Below are 15,140 nucleotides of genomic sequence, written 5' to 3'. Positions count from 1 at the left end.
CCGCCCGCCAGGCCCCCCTCCCTCCCTCCTTACAGGCTCCACCCCTCTGGACTTGTTCAAGTTCTATGTGGAGGAGTTGAAGGCACGATTCCATGATGAAAAGAAGATCATTAAGGACATCCTTAAGGTGAGGGAGACTGGGGTTATGGATGGATACAGGATAGGTGCAGGGCACACTCCCTGCAGAGGACTCCCTGATAAGTCCCGTTTTGCAGGAGCATTGCAGTTTGCTTCAGCAGATATCTACTGTGATCCTTTACTGTGCACTAGGGATACAGTAATGAATACACAATTTTTTTTTTTTTTTTTTTTTTTTTTGAGACGGAGTCGCACTCTGTCACCAGGCTGGAGGGCAATGGTGTGATCTCGGCTCACTGCAACCCCCCTCTCCCAGGTTCAAGCGATTCTTCTGTCTCAGCCTCCCAAGTAGCTGGGACTACAGGCGTATGCCACCACACCTGGCTAATTTTTGTATTTTTAGTAGAGACGGGGTTTCACCATGTTGGCCAGGATGGTCTTGATCTCTTGACCTCATGATCTGCCTGCCTCGACCTTCTAAGGTGCTGAGATTACAGGCCTGAGCCACCACGCCTGGCCTAGACATGGTCTAATAGGAAGATATACATGAGAACTGTTACACAGAGGGGCAAGTGTTATTACAGAGACAGGAATCTGAAGAACTGACATTTGAACTGCACCTTTAGGAATAAGTAGGTGGAAGAGGTTGGAGTATACACAGGGTACTACGGGAGTGAAGGCAAATGGGTGGAAAGGGCATGCCAGGTCTGAGGAGGAAGAAGCATAGCTAATTATAAACTGGTAGCACACAGATTGTTCTTTGTGGCCTATACAGTGTTTTTTTTAAAAACTGGAATTTGTTGCTAACATTTTAAAATCAGAAAACTTCACGTAAAAAATCTGAATCTTTAGCTTCTCTTGTCAATATGGATTATCCAGCAGCACTGAGCTGGATTTGCAAGGCATTCTGCAGACTCAAACTGAGACGCCACTTTAGAAAGGGCAAGAAATCCATCTTATCATTCCTTAGTGCCTTCTTGATACTGTCACAAGTGTCAGGTGACATTTACCATCACACATGCCCTATTGCTTTTCTTCTACTGGAGAAGAAATAGTTCTCAATATTTACATCTATCAAAAGTGGAAAAGTGAGTGATGGACTAAGAGAGCCTTGTGTTCCAAAAGAAAAAAATAAAGAGAAAGCATATTTCTTTATGGAAGTGAAGATTCTGATGCATTTGAGGAGATAATACAATACAGTGGTTAGGAGCAGGACTGAAGGCAGACTGCTTAAGTAAAAGTCTAGTTTAAACGCTTGCTAGTTGTGTGACCTTGGACAGGTCACTTGACCTTTCTGAGCTTGTTTCCTCATCTAAAAAATGGTGCGTGTTCCACCAAAGTACACCTAATTACAGAGCTTAAACGGTACCTGGATTGAAAGGGATCTGGAAATAAAGCTAGAAATGTCTCACTGCACATATATTTCTTTGAAGTCCTGTTTTGCCTTACAGATTCACATAGGTGTTGCATTTTAACACCATAGTACCTCTCTGTTTAATATAAATTTAATATTTTAAATTACCTACCATTAGGTAAGATGTATCATACTATCGTGAGGTGTAGCCGCTCTTTCTCTGGAACCATATGCCCCAGCTTGGAAGTAGAGCCCTGCATGTAAAGTGCCTTGAATGCTAAAATAAGAAATTTGGATTTTTCTCTCGTAAGTAATGAGGAACTGGGGAATGATCAGATGTGATGGTGTCTTGGAAAAGCCAGTGGTGATGGTATATAGTAGCACCTTTCAGTCTAGAGTACATACTTATGTCCTTAGGGAAGGCGGTGGTGGTAGGTAGAGGAGTTCTTGAAGCCGTAAGATACTAAAACTGATAGTGGCGAGAAATTCAAATAGTCCTATTTTTCTGACTCATCCCTAGACCTCTCCTACTGTTGGGGCTACTTGGTACAAAAGTCCAAGAAGCACTAGATGCTAGAAGCTGGGTTAGAGGGATGGAAGAGGTGAGCAGGGAGACCAGTCGGTAGACTGTGCAGGAATCTCAGAAGAAAGTGATCCTAGCCAGGGGCGGTGGGGGCAGCAGCAGAAGGCAAGCTGTAGCACTCCAGCTGTGCTTCTGAGACTCTGGGTTTCTGTGTATGTGCCTTGAGACAAGCAAGGGTGGGGGGCTGAGTGGGGGGATTTTGTGCTGCTTCCTGTTTTCAAGTGAAGCATCTTGAATCTTTCTTACACATAGAGGTTCTACATAAAGTTTCTATTTTAATAAACTGTTTCTGGTGTTTAAAAAAAAAGTGGGGAGAGTTTAAAACCAGTGGGATAGAGTCACTAAGTAGAATCAACAGATTACTCTGTGAAATTGAGGGAAAGGAAGGAATCAGAGGTGTTAGGGCAGTGGATGATGGCACCATTGGTAAGGATAAAGTGAAGAGCAGGGCTGTAGTAAATAGGAATTCCATCTGGAGAATTACTCTTAAATAAAGCAAATATATTTTAAAACAGGATAATTGTATAAAATAGAAATGCCTTATCCTGGGATAGCTAAATTTTATTGGATAATTAACTTTTAGCCATAGAGTGGCTGGTACTGTTGATAGGCCTATAGGGGCCTATCCTTACCGAGTCCTGTCTCACCATACAACCTGAGAAAGCAGCTTTTTAAAGACAGTTCCCTTCCTCTTTGCTCATTTGGATTCCTTCCTATGGCGGGCAGATGAGCCCAGGAGTTCCCTCTTGCCTTCCACAGCCAAGCAGACCATGATGGTGCCTCTCATGCCATAGGGTAATACAGAGAGCCCTGGACACAGATCTGGGTCAGGGAGATCCATGGAGGGTGCTCACGAGAAATATATTATCTTGAGATCTGTTGAATTTGAAGTGTCTGAAACATCCAGTCTAGGATGAGTTTGAAAATCAGGAGATGAAGGATGAGATTGTTACGGAGTACATATTGGGTAGGGAAAGAGGACTAAGTGCTGTTCTCAGGAAGATAAATATACAAGAGAAGTAATAAAAGAGGTTAGGAGAGGAGGTGACCTGGAGAGGGGAGTGTTGAAGTAAATGGTAGAGGCACTGAGGACCAGATGAGTGAGGACCAAGAAGGCCTTGGATTTGGCTAGTAGACATGAGCAACTTTTGGGAGAGTAGTGTCATGAATGAGGTGGCATGACGGGGCAGCACACATTTTCGAGTCAGAGAACTGGTTGCTTACTGGCTCTGATACCTCCATTAGTTCCATGTGTCTGAGCCTGTTGGCTCACCTGTAAATCAGGGATAATTCATAGGTAAGTTTGTGAGAATTAAATGTCTGTAAAGTGTCTAATAGATTCTCAATAAATGTTTACTCCTTTTCCTTTCTGCTGCAATTCAAGAGGTTTTGAAACAAAGGAAAGAGGAGAGGTAGTTAATGAAGGGGAGAGCAGGGTGGACAGGCTGTTCCAGGTTAGGTGAAGCGTCTGCTTGATGGAATGAGCCAGTGACGAGGGTGACATGGAGCTTTCAGTTCCCTGAGAATGAATGCTGTGTTGATAAGGACTGGAGCAGGCTGGAGGAAGTACCCTTGCAAAGCAAGAGGAGCGCACCTTTGCCATTAGCAAGAAGGCTAGAGGTGAGAGCTGTGTGGTGAGAGAGAAAGGGAATCTGGCCTGTGCTTAACTGACATGAGAGCCAGATTTTGAACTCTAGTGGCTTCATTTACCACTCACGTCATCTTGGGCCAACTGAGATCACTTTTCTAAGCCTCTGCTTCACTGGGATGTTGTAAGGCTTAAATGAGCAGCACAGAGCCTGGCCCATGGAGATGTTTTTAGTACTGATGGGGAGCTGCACACCTGGTGGCCCCTATTTCTCTCATGGACTAAGTAATCTGGTTGGGTATGGTGCTTGAAAGCATAGGCTTTGGGGATAGAGACACCCAGGGTACAGTTCTTGCCCAGCCATCTATCAGCTGTGAGACCTTGGGCAAGTGCCCTAGTTGCTCTAAACCTTGGTTTCTCCTTCTGTGTAAAATTAGGATACTAGGAGCCATTAAATGTAGAACCAGGAGGATTAAATGAGATAATTTGTGTGAAACACTCATCGTGGTACCTGGTACACAGTTAGCACTCCATAGAGGTAAAGGGTAGGGGACTGCAAATGTTGACTGAGAATGCATGGAAGCACTGCTGAGCAGGAGGGCCCAGCTGGGGCTAGAGGTTTAAGCCAAAGGAACAAAGAACTAATTATGAGAATCTCCTGCATCCGTCAGCAGTTGGGAGACATCGAGCCCCTTCAGCTCCATGTGACATCCAAACCATGGGTAGGTATGGAGGCTTGTCAGGTGATGAGGACTTGGACAGCTTGGTTTCTGATGCATATCACAGTCCTGCAGGTATCTTCTGGGGGGAAGGGCCTTCTTGACCATCTTGTAGTGTGACCACTCTGCCTGCCAGCTTTGGCCTCAGGCACATGGTGCCCCTGCTTCATGCATTACTGTGCCCACAGGACCGGGGCTTCTGCGTGGAGGTGAACACGGCCTTTGAGGACTTCGCCCACGTCATAAGCTTTGACAAGAGGGCTGCCGCGCTGGACGCAGGCAACATCAAGCTGACCTTCAATAGTGTGAGGGGCTGGGCAGGGCATGGGTCTCAGTTCTCTATCCCAGTGTCTTGTTCCATTCCTTCTCACTGACTGTATTCCCAATTCAGGGGATGGTGGTAGAAGCCCAGACCCCAGCTTTCCACCTCCTCTAAGGTATGCCTGAGTGGGACCCAGCATCCACCCTCCTGGGTGACCCTGTTCCATGTGTCCCTTCTATCTTCAGCTGCTGGAGAAAGCAGAGGCGCGGGAGAGGGAGCGGGAGAAGGAGGAGGCACGCAGGATGCGGCGCAGGGAAGCTGCCTTTCGAAGCATGCTGAGGCAGGCTGTGCCTGCTCTGGAGCTAGGCACTGCCTGGGAAGAGGTCAGGAGCATAGCCTGGCCCCAAACACCCTCAAGCCTGAGGGCAGCGATGCTTCACCACTGAGGGCCCACCCCAGTCACGTCACAGCCCTGGGCCAGCTCCAGTTCCCTTCCTTTCTCTGCCCCAGCCCTGCCCTGTGCTCATGGCGGTGTCCAGGCCAGGCTGAGTAGGGCCTAATCTGATCAGCAGTGCTCTCCTCGTTCAAGGTCCGTGAGCGTTTTGTGTGTGACTCAGCCTTTGAGCAGATCACCCTGGAGTCGGAGAGGATCCGGCTCTTCCGGGAATTCCTACAGGTGCTGGAGGTGAGGCAGGCTGCTTGTTCTCTAGATCTGTCCCAGACCCTTGGAACTCCCTAGACCAGTTCAACAGAGACCTCAGTGGCCTCCCTCTTACCCCTAGGGCACTCCTGGCCAAGCTAAGGAAGGGGAGGCCTGAAGGATCCCTGGGATAGGCAGAAGGCTCTAGCCTAAGGGAGGCAAAGCCAGATTTTAGGAGGTAGGGTCCTTCCTGGGACTAAGTTTGATGTCCTCACCGTTCTTCCTCTGCCTCTAGCAGACTGAATGCCAGCACCTCCACACCAAAGGCCGAAAGCATGGCAGGAAAGGCAAGAAGCACCATCACAAGCGTTCCCACTCACCCTCGGTGAGTTAGCGGGTAGAAGGGACGTGGGGTGAAGCTGGGTTGTTTCGGGGAAATCAACACTTCTTGTTTTCCCCCTATATTATCTCCCTTGGAGGGAAATTTGAGGATTCCTTTGGTCCTGGACCCTGCTGTCTCCCCAATTCCTAGCTGGCTTTTGGAGGGCAGAGAACCTCTGCACTGACATGTATCTGCTGATCTGCCCAGGGCTCTGAGTCGGAAGAAGAGGAGCTGCCCCCACCATCTCTCCGGCCCCCCAAGCGGAGAAGGCGGAACCCCTCAGAGTCAGGCTCTGAGCCCTCTTCCTCACTTGATTCAGTTGAAAGTGGGGGTGCTGCCCTTGGAGGACGCAGCTCCCCTTCCTCCCACCTTCTTGGAGCAGGTAAGCAGTTGCTATGAGCCTAGAAGCTGGAGAACTGTTGTCCCTAACTGAGGATGTCCTGCCCCTGCAAGCCCCCCCGCCCCCCAACTGGAGCAAGCTCCAGCTCCTTTGAGGGTAGAGTGGATTGGGAGAGCTGCACCTGTGGGAGTAGAAAGAACTTCCTCTACCTGCCCAGGCAAGAACCTGAAGAAGGAAAACTGGACCGACTTAGACTTCCTCAGAGCATGAGGTCCCCGCCTGTGAAGAATGAGCAGAGGGGCTAGAACAGAGAAAAAGAGCCTTCCTTTGTCCTGTTGGGACTTAGTAGGGATTTTTTTTATCTCCAGATCATGGCCTTCGGAAAGCCAAGAAACCAAAAAAGAAAACTAAGAAGAGAAGGCACAAGTCGGTGAGTGAAGGAACTTCTACTTAAGCCCCTGCTATTTTGTGAGCTCTGTTCTACTGCCTCCTGGGCTATCCACAGGAACTGAGGGTGGGAGGCTCTGGACTCTTACAGAATAGTCCTGAGAGTGAGACAGACCCCGAGGAGAAAGCTGGCAAGGAGAGCGATGAGAAAGAACAAGAACAGGACAAGGACAGGGAGCTGCGTCAGGCAGAGCTCCCTAACCGTTCCCCAGGCTTTGGAATCAAGAAGGAGAAGGTGAGGGGCACGGACCCCAGGCCAGTAAGCATGCTGGCCGAGCTCCCAAGGCTCTCAGTAGAGGCTAAGGGTGAGTGGTGCCTTTGCTCCAACAGACAGGCTGGGACACGTCGGAAAGTGAGCTGAGTGAGGGTGAGCTGGAGAGGCGGCGGCGGACACTCCTACAGCAGCTGGATGATCACCAGTGACCCGATGAGCTGCTCTCTGCCTCGGGTCTGTGTGAGGCTGTGGCTCCTGGGCCACCCTCACCATCTGCCTCAGACTTCTTCCTTAGTCTGGTCTGTGTCCACTTTTTCTAAAGTAACCCCACCCCCAGCACACCATCGTTGGCACCTCTCAAGGATGCTTTTGGTGTTGAAGGGTCTCCTACTCCCCGGACTAGTGCAGTCCTTGCCCTCAGCCCCAGACCAGAGATGGGTGGTATATGCCATGTGGGGTGGGTGATGCCAGTAGATAAAGTGTGAGAGAAGGGGTCTCCAGGGAAGAGTGACAGGCTGGTGGACACAGCCTGGGTAGCAGAGGGCAGGGTCTTCACCCTCTAGCATCTGTGCCTGCTCCTGCCTGCCCTGAGGCTCCACCACTTCTTCCTCCACCCAGGACCTAATGTATGTGTGTTTTGTTTTTGTTTTTTAAATAACAATATTTATAACATGGCCAGTAACTCTTCTCCATGTGCTGCTGGGGCAGGCTGGGGACTGGTCACATGCCCAGCAGAGGGCACTAGTGTCTCATGGCAGGCCTGCTTCCCTTTGTGTGGCTAGAGCCCACCAGGCTGGTTCTCCTTTCCCCAGATTTCTGACCTCATCATCTCCTCTGAAATAGATGTAGTGCCCCAAAGATTTCTTCTTTTCTCTCCCCATGGCCCAGGTCAGGCTAAATGGCCACCCTAGCCCTGTAAGCTAAGAAAGAGGAGACAGAGTCAGGCCTGGTGCTTCAAGCCTTTGTTGAGGGAGGGAAAGTCTGGGGTTTATGTACAAGAGGAAAGGGAGGTGGAACATGTACAAAATAAGTGGGCCCCCACATTCCCTTCTAGGGGCAGAGGAGAAACAGGAAGCAGAGCAAACAGTCAGCTAAGACCACCATGCTCCCCGTCCCCTGCCAAAAAAAAAAAAAACCCAAAACGTAGCTGAAGAAAAGGTAAAAGGGGTTGGCACACCCCTTCTCCAGCCATCTGCAGAAAGGGATTGGTGCAAAGAAAACCTCTATTCTTCTGCCCACCTTGACAAGGAAAAGTGTGAGCCTAGAATGAAATGGGCAGAAAAAACAGGGCAGTGAGCCTGACATCTCTCCTCTTACTCTTATCACTAGGGCACAGCCGGCAGAGGGCCTTGCTCCTGGTAAGAGATGAACTGAGACTGACAGAGTCCCAGGGCTCTGTAAGCCTAGGTACATCTAGACCAGAGCCGCCCATGGGCCTGCGAAAAAGAAAGGAAAAAAAAGACAGTTTCTCTTTCCTGTCAGCACTCTGGGCTCTAGTGGGAGAGATCTACGTGCCCTGTATAGGCTAAAGCTGGAAATGGTTTTTCTCAGTCCTGGGCTGACCCTTGGTGACCCTTCAGGAAATGAAGTCAAAGATCTTGGGAGCAAAGTGCAGTACTGGAGGCACCAGAGACCTACAGACCTAGTGCCCATAGTGGCACAAGGAGAAAGATCCAGCCTTGGGAGCTGGGGCAGACAGGGTTGAGAGCAGCATAGTCCTCTCCTGGGCCCTTGGCCAATTCCAGGTCCACTGGTTGGACTTGTAGGACTCTGAACGCTGAAGTGCTTCTGCCTCTAAGAGGGTCTCAGTGGGGGCCTGGAGCCCGAGGGGGGCCACTGGGCAGCGCAGCGCTCCTGGCTTGGTGGCGAACAACAATAGGCTGGCAGTGGAGGCCTGTGGGGGAAGACAGAGACCTGTGAACAGGAAGGGAGGCTGAGCCAGGAGAGTGCCCTCAAGGGTAGTCCCACAGATAAACCTCCACATGGGAGGAGCCAGCGGTGAGACAGATAAAGGGGAGCCTTGAGGGGTAGTTGGGGAGATTGCTGGGCTTTGCATTTCAGAGGATCAGGTCAGGGTGACTAGAGGCCACTGGGCAGTAGAGAGTAGACATTCAGAAAGAGCCAGAAGCTAGGAAAAGATTCCAGGCTGACTGGACCTCAGGAAACAGATCAAGGGACATCTGATAGCTCCTGGTCAGAAGCTACTGCCAGAGCTCTTATGAGAAGAGAACGCTAGGGAAAGGTTCCTTAGGCCCAGGAATGGACCCTCAACCTCAGCCTCAAAGATCAGAACTGTTGGCCTGGTCCTGTCTGCCCTCAACACTGGCCTGGCAACTCCCGGGTCTTAGTAGAAGCCAGGACAGCATTAGTGGGAGAGAAACCACTTCCATAAGGATACATGCAGGGGATATGCCACGCTTCTCAGAGCATGGGTCATGCAAGAAGTATGTGCTCCCATTGCTGGGAGGCTGCCAGAGGGTGATTGCAAGTCATGCAGGAAAGGAGGTGCCTGTGGTCTCTGGCAGGAATCCTGGGAGATGGGCATGCAGAAGGGGCAGCTGCTGTGCCCAGTACCTGTCAAGGGCCCCAGCCTTGGGGGCTAACAGTTTGACTCATCATGGTGGGCTGCATCACAGAAGAAGCGTGAGCCCCGCTTGGCAGTACGGGCCGTGAAAGGGACACTCTTCAACACTATGGCCCAGGAGAGAGACACAGTGGTCAGGCCTCATGGTGGGGGGTGGGAGGAAAGCCCAAAGGGGCTAGGTTTGGGAGCTGGGTGCAATGGCCAGGCCCCAGGGAGTGGAAAGAGCCGCCCACCTGTGATGATGTCCTCGATGGTACCATCCTTTCCCTCATAAACAGGCCGGTGTTCCTTGGCCTGTCGCCGCCTCAACTCTGCTATTAACTCCTGCTGTTGCCACTTGTTCCTCTGGGATGGAGTCTAGGCCAAGAACGTAGAGGGGGAAGGAAGTCATCACTAACCTAATGTGGGACTGGTTCCTGCCCCAAGGTGCAGTCTGAGAATGCCATTGCTTGTGCACTGCTAGGAATCCCCAAAGGCCCTCCCTGCATCCCTCTGGATGCCAGCCCACTGGCCCTCTGAGTGGTTTGTCCACTCCAAGTTCTCATCTCCTCTAGCCTGCTGACCCCCAGCCCCCACTCTTTTAGCTTGCCCTCCTCCAGGCCCCAGCTCTTGGTCCCAACCCACCTTGGCATCCAGTTTCTTGGCTTCCTGAGCCAGCTGCTTCTCCCGCATTACCTCCTCCTGCTTCTTGCGGGCTTCATTCTCTTGCTCTGCTTCCTAAGAACCGTGGAAGATGGGTGAGGGGTGAGGCTCACAGGCTGTGAGGGGAGGGGCTGACACTGAAGTAGAGAATGGGTGGCAGTGGGACCTGCTAACTCCAGGTGGCCACCTCTGGAGGGGCACTTCCTGCCCCAAACAATGACAGGAAGGGCCTGGGCCCCCACCCTGCCCACCAGTTCACAGCTAAGAGGCCTGTCGCCAGCTTGCATCACTCCCTTCCCAGGACTCGGAGGAGGAGTCGGAAAAGGCCTATACTTTAAGCCCAGGCTTCTCTCCCACAACCAGTTTTCTCTCAACCAAACTTTTTAAAAAGCTCTCTGCAGCTCACCTTGTAAGAACGAATGAATCGGACAAATACTGGGAAGAACACAGAAGGAGGTGTTGTTTTGGGACTCTCGCCAAAGTAGCGCACAACTGCATTGTAGGCCTCCTGGGGAAGGGGTGGGCAGAACGGGTCACCATGGCAGAAAGAAGCAGCCCAGCTCCTATACTCCCACACCACGGGTGAGAGGCCTGCAGAAAGCAGAGCTCAGGGCCAAAGGGAGGAAAACCAACCACCCAGGCCCCTGTGAGCTGGAGAGAACCCGGGGCTCCCAAAGCTCCCAGAAGTACATGTCTCCAGAGGCAGCTGCCAGCCATTCCCAAAGCGCTCTCTCCCCCACATATAACCAGCCAGCTGCTTGATTAAAAAAAAAAAAAAAAAAAAAAAGAACTAGGGCCACCTAGAGGGGCCTGGCGCTTTGGCCCTGGTTGCCCCCACCCGCCTGTACCCCGTGCTTGCCTCAGCCGTCTTGGCATCCCGCTGGAGCTTGTCTAGTTTGCCTTCATTGGTACTGAGGAAGTTCCGGAGGACACTGTGGTCGTGGATGCTGCACTCCCGCCGAATCAGCTCCATGCCTCGGCCCAGCTCCTTCACATCCAGCAGCACGTTCTCCAGGGACACTGTGGTCACCAAAAGCCTGGCTGAGGACTGCCTAGGGCCTGGCATACCCACCTCCCAGCCAGAGCTACATCAAACTCTGGCCCTCCCCCTCAGCATGGGCTCACTCATGTTCACATACCTGTATGGACATAAGGAAGTGCACACCAAGCTAGCTGAGCCCTCACGGGGGGAGGGAATGGAATAGAAACTGATCTCATGACCCCAAAGAACACAGTAGCAAAGGCAGGCAAGCCACAGAGACTGCTGGTCTCCAAAATGAAACTGCCTCAGGCCTGCCCTAGTATTCATGGGTTGAGCAGCTACCTCATGCCTATAGAGGGCTTTATGATTTTTTCTAGGCACTTCACATACATCATACACAAGATCTCTGGGGCCAGCTTGAGGGAGTTGGGAGAAAGAGCCACCAGTCCCCTTCCTGTTCCTGCTCCCACTGCACCTAGCTGGGAAGGGCTGGGCTGGGCCAGGCCTGGCGCCTGGAGGAAGGCTCCCTTTGGAGTGGCCCCTGCTTATGGCTCCAGCGGAAAGCTTTGAAGTGGTCAGAAAGAAGATAAAAGCCAGAAACAAATGAAACAAGTGTTCCCTCTCCTCATAGCTTCCTGGGATTGTCCTGGGCTGGATGTGAGGGCAGGCCCACCCAGCCAGGCTCGCCTCACCTGCTGCAGCCTTCTCAACAAAGTGCAGCTCATGCCAGAAGTTAGCCAGGTCTGGGTATTTCTCCTTCACTGTCAAGGCGATGAAATGAAGCAGTGTCATCTTCCGGTCAGTGGACTTGGTATCCAACAGCTAAGAGAGGGGGTGAGGGCAGTACATAAAAGCTAAGCACTCTGGCTCCACAATTGCTGCCCACTAGGCTTCCTGGCCGACACTGCCCTCACCATCTTACCAGATCCAGGCTCTGGAGCTTGAAGCCATACACAGCTCCTCGCTTGCTGCTGTTCATGTAGTTCCCCAGTGCAAGTATGATCTGTCCAAAGGATGCGTGGGAGGCAGGTCAGGCTCAGGTCCTGAGGACTCCTTCTTTCTGTCTGTATAGTCCCAGGCCCCCACCTAGGACCTGAGAACCCCCAGCATCCCCATTCACAACCTCTTCCCACCTCCAACATCTGCTTCAGCTTCTGTGAAGACTTGACGGAAGCGGACGCCGCAATGATGGCATTGAGTTGCTGTAGGGCAATATAAACACTGAAGTAACCCCAGGCTGAGATGGGGTAAAGATAGGGAGGGGTTAGAAGGACTGGAAGGGCAGGGGAGGTGACTAGCAGATGGAAGGTGGAGGGACGGCTGTCCAGGACCATGAGTTGAATGAGGGCCGTACCGGTGTGAGCATCTGCAAGTTGTCCTGGAAGTTCCCCAGGAAGGCCATGCCAGCCATTCGCTGGGTCAGCCGCTCCACCTTGCTGAAAAGCAGCATGAAGCGATCCTCAGCCGCCAACTCCTCCAGGGGCTGCCGCTCACGCTCATATTGCCGCAGCAGCTTCACCTCAGCCTCCGTGGGCAGGAAGCGCATCAGGCACTCCACGAAGTCCACAGGTAGCGTCTGCAAGTCAAACCTGTGTAGGAGGGAGGGACCCCCTCAGCTCTCACATCTCTCCACGTTTTCCCTCATCGCACTTATTCTCCAAGCTCCTAGGACTGGGCAGGGAACTGCATACAGAGCACAGCCAAAGGCAGGACCCATTGCCTCATCTGTCATAGCACCAGCAATGATACTGGGGGAACATTCCATGTTACTCAACTGTTCCCAATAGACTGAGAGCTCCTTGGGTGAAGGTCTGAGCTGAATTGCCAGCACAGATGCAGTAAATTCTGGCCAAGCCAGTGGATGACTACGGAGATGCGAGTTCTGTCAGATGCCTGGAATCTAGGGAAAGCCAGGCTCCTTGGTGGAGAACTGGGTTGCCAACTGACTAGGAACCAGGGCTAGGTCAGTGGGAGCCTCACGTGTGAATGGCCCTGCAGATCTCCTCAGCTGAGCGTCCAGCCTTGCGTAGGGTGATGGCCAGGTTCTTGGCACGATTGGCTTCCAACAGAGTCACCTTGCTGGCAGCTTTTTGCGCTGTCTTGTTCTTGGAGCAGATGAGGTCAAGGGCAGGGCCCTGTGCTTTTGTCTTGAATAATTCTTCAAACTTATCCAGATCCAGGTCCTGGCAGGAATAGATGAGCAGGAAAATACTGTAGCCTCATATTAGTGGAGGACCTCCTGACAGCCCAGCCAGCATTGGCCCAGAGCTCTGTCACTCTGGAATGTTTCATGAATACAAAGTGCTGACACAAATGGAAAAGTATATACACTCAAGAATGAAGGGTTTGTGAAGCTGAACCTGGCCTCACCCTGTCTGACGGCTTTTCTAAGACCAGATGTGCTCAAAAGGCAACCAGGTCCCCAGGGCTCAGTCTTACCACTCTCGACCCCAGGTCCTGTTACCTCCAAGATCTTCTCATCATCAAGTTCGCTGAAGACAGTGCCACTGATCTGGTTGGGTTTCAGTGCTGTCCAGTTGAAGACAGGCAGCCGGAACTTGGTCTTGATAGGTTTCTTAATTCGAATGGCTAATTTGGAAGGAGGATCAGTGACAGAGGGGCCAAGGACACATACCCCTGGTCCCACTAGCCCTGCCCAGAGCCCTGGGGACACTCACCTGACAGGCCCACTGTCAACACCACAGAGGGTGCAGCACCAGGGAGAGGTGGGGCAGGGGGACACTTGTCTGGGGGAAAAAGGAATGACACAGTGACTCAGGGGTCAAGAGGCTCTTTATAGGCTGCCTCTCTCCTCTGCCAGCCCCACCTTCTCTGAGTTTTTACTCTCAGAGAAGGAGCCTACATTAAATCTGCTCAAGCTGCTCCCAGAAATCCTAACTCTGACAGCGCAGTTCTTGCTGGTCTCTGACCCAGTTTCCACGGCTATAGTCTAAGCCTCTCCTTGGCTGTCTTCAAAGGAATTCGGAGCAGCATCTAAACAGATCCACATCTGCCCTTGGGCATCCCTGTGCTGATAACTCGAGCTTCTCTCGGATTCCAGCCCTCCCTCACCCTGATTTTATAGCCTCCCAGTCCTCAGGTGATGCCATTTTCCCAGCTTCTTCCTGAGGAAGACACCTCTGACTATGGTTTTGGTCCCCACAATGAGGCTGCCCCTGCTGGCTCCCAGGGGTCATGGTTACCTGGTAATGGGGGAGGTGGAGGGGGCAAGGGTGGAGCTGGTGGTGGAGGCAGAGGCAGGACCTCCTCGGGGGGTGGGGCTGGAGCCAGAAGGTCTAGGTCAGAGGGTGGCATGCCCTCACTCGGCTCTGCAGGGCCTACTCTGGCCAGGGCCTCACTGCCCACAGACTCCAGGCCCCGGACACTTGGCTCCAAATGGCATCGACGCTGGAAAGCCTCCTCCTTCTCTTTAATGAGCCTCCGCAGGGTGTGCACCTGGTGGCTTGTGTTCTCGTATGTCTCCTGACAGGCAGACAGTACCATTAAGGGAAAAGTGGGCTGAAGGCATAGTAGTCATTGTCCCTAGGAGTGAGAATTCCTACCTAGGGTTCTCTTAATTAGGGTCTCTGTGAGGGTGCTCAGAGGCTCAGAGTGGCAGAAATCCAGGTAGAGGAATGGGGAAGCTGGAAGGCAGCAAAACAAAAGAGGGAAGCAGAAGCTGCCTCCCTCCGCTGGTACCCTAAAGTGTCCTCTCTGCTCCAGCCAATTCTCACCGCATGGGCCCCTTAAAACCCAGGAAAAAAGGCTGTCCCTGTGAAACTCTCCTTAATCAATCAACAGTCTGACACAGCTGCTCTCTCCGTAGCCCTTTGGGCCTCATTTTGCTTCCATTTCAGTTGGCCTCATATAATGGCTTAATTTGAAGCCCCCTACAAACAAGACCCTGTCTTATCCATCTCTGTATCCTCCATAGCTCTCAATATAATGCTTAGCAGAGGCTGGGTACAGATACATATTGAGCTCAACAGAGCCAGCATTATGTTCTTCTGGAAGAGAAGGTAGGTTAGGGGCATGACTTTATAATGAAAATACAGAAGAGAATGAAATACAAGGAGCACGTGCTCTCCCAACTTAGGAAACCTGGTGGACACCCTAATACACAGAGCACCTGGTCACTCTGCCCCTGATCATTAAGCATGGCTGGGGAGGAACATGGGAGTACAGGGGAGAAAAATCAATGGGATGGGCTGGTAGGAGGCCTGGGTTGGAATTCCAGAATGCTTGTGGTTGCCCCAGCTACTCCCAACCTCTTATGTGTGTGTCTGGCTCACACTGGCTTCAGCTTTCCCCTCCAACTAAAAAAA

The 15,140-nt window shown here is 51.8% G+C and overlaps 2 protein-coding genes across 19 annotated transcripts in view; one reads left to right on the top strand and one right to left on the bottom strand.

Moving 5' to 3' along the window:
- The window catches only part of PRPF40B (pre-mRNA processing factor 40 homolog B), a 75,845-nt gene extending 68,563 nt beyond the window's left edge, over positions 1–7,282 (top strand). For 5 of the 13 annotated variants that reach the window (XM_032294326.1, XM_032294324.1, XM_032294327.1 and 2 more), the window contains 9 exons: positions 36–127; positions 4,511–4,627; positions 4,830–4,967; positions 5,174–5,269; positions 5,520–5,609; positions 5,814–5,988; positions 6,315–6,376; positions 6,485–6,628; positions 6,724–7,281. In XM_032294326.1, coding sequence (XP_032150217.1) covers positions 36–127; positions 4,511–4,627; positions 4,830–4,967; positions 5,174–5,269; positions 5,520–5,609; positions 5,814–5,988; positions 6,315–6,376; positions 6,485–6,628; positions 6,724–6,816 — 1,007 coding nt within the window. In that variant the 3' untranslated portion in view covers positions 6,817–7,281. Of the gene's footprint in view, positions 1–35; positions 128–4,510; positions 4,628–4,829; positions 4,968–5,156; positions 5,270–5,519; positions 5,610–5,813; positions 5,989–6,314; positions 6,377–6,484; positions 6,629–6,723 lie in introns of all 13 variants that reach the window. The other 8 variants (XM_032294312.1, XM_032294304.1, XM_032294276.1 and 5 more) reach the window with 6 other exon arrangements.
- Positions 7,283–7,554: 272 nt separating this feature from the next.
- The window catches only part of FMNL3 (formin like 3), a 61,902-nt gene continuing 54,316 nt past the window's right edge, over positions 7,555–15,140 (bottom strand). For 3 of the 6 annotated variants that reach the window (XM_032294224.1, XM_032294233.1, XM_032294253.1), the window contains 14 exons: positions 14,019–14,298; positions 13,494–13,562; positions 13,280–13,404; positions 12,796–12,998; positions 12,170–12,404; positions 11,949–12,017; positions 11,738–11,818; positions 11,508–11,637; positions 10,693–10,853; positions 10,240–10,341; positions 9,816–9,908; positions 9,425–9,548; positions 9,182–9,298; positions 7,555–8,501 (listed from right to left, as the gene is read on the bottom strand). In XM_032294224.1, the coding sequence (XP_032150115.1) occupies positions 9,207–9,298; positions 9,425–9,548; positions 9,816–9,908; positions 10,240–10,341; positions 10,693–10,853; positions 11,508–11,637; positions 11,738–11,818; positions 11,949–12,017; positions 12,170–12,404; positions 12,796–12,998; positions 13,280–13,404; positions 13,494–13,562; positions 14,019–14,298 (1,764 nt within the window). In that variant the 3' untranslated portion in view covers positions 7,555–8,501; positions 9,182–9,206. The remainder of the gene's footprint in view (positions 8,502–9,181; positions 9,299–9,424; positions 9,549–9,815; positions 9,909–10,239; positions 10,342–10,692; positions 10,854–11,507; positions 11,638–11,737; positions 11,819–11,948; positions 12,018–12,169; positions 12,405–12,795; positions 12,999–13,279; positions 13,405–13,493; positions 13,563–14,018; positions 14,299–15,140) is intronic. The other 3 variants (XM_032294260.1, XM_032294229.1, XM_032294243.1) reach the window with 2 other exon arrangements.

Source organism: Sapajus apella, unplaced genomic scaffold (genome assembly GCF_009761245.1).
Source record: "Sapajus apella isolate SASKATOON/1434 unplaced genomic scaffold, GSC_monkey_1.0 scaffold2, whole genome shotgun sequence".
In the NCBI taxonomy this organism is placed as follows: domain Eukaryota; kingdom Metazoa; phylum Chordata; class Mammalia; order Primates; family Cebidae; genus Sapajus; species Sapajus apella.
This window is presented reverse-complemented; position numbering and strand designations above follow the sequence as displayed.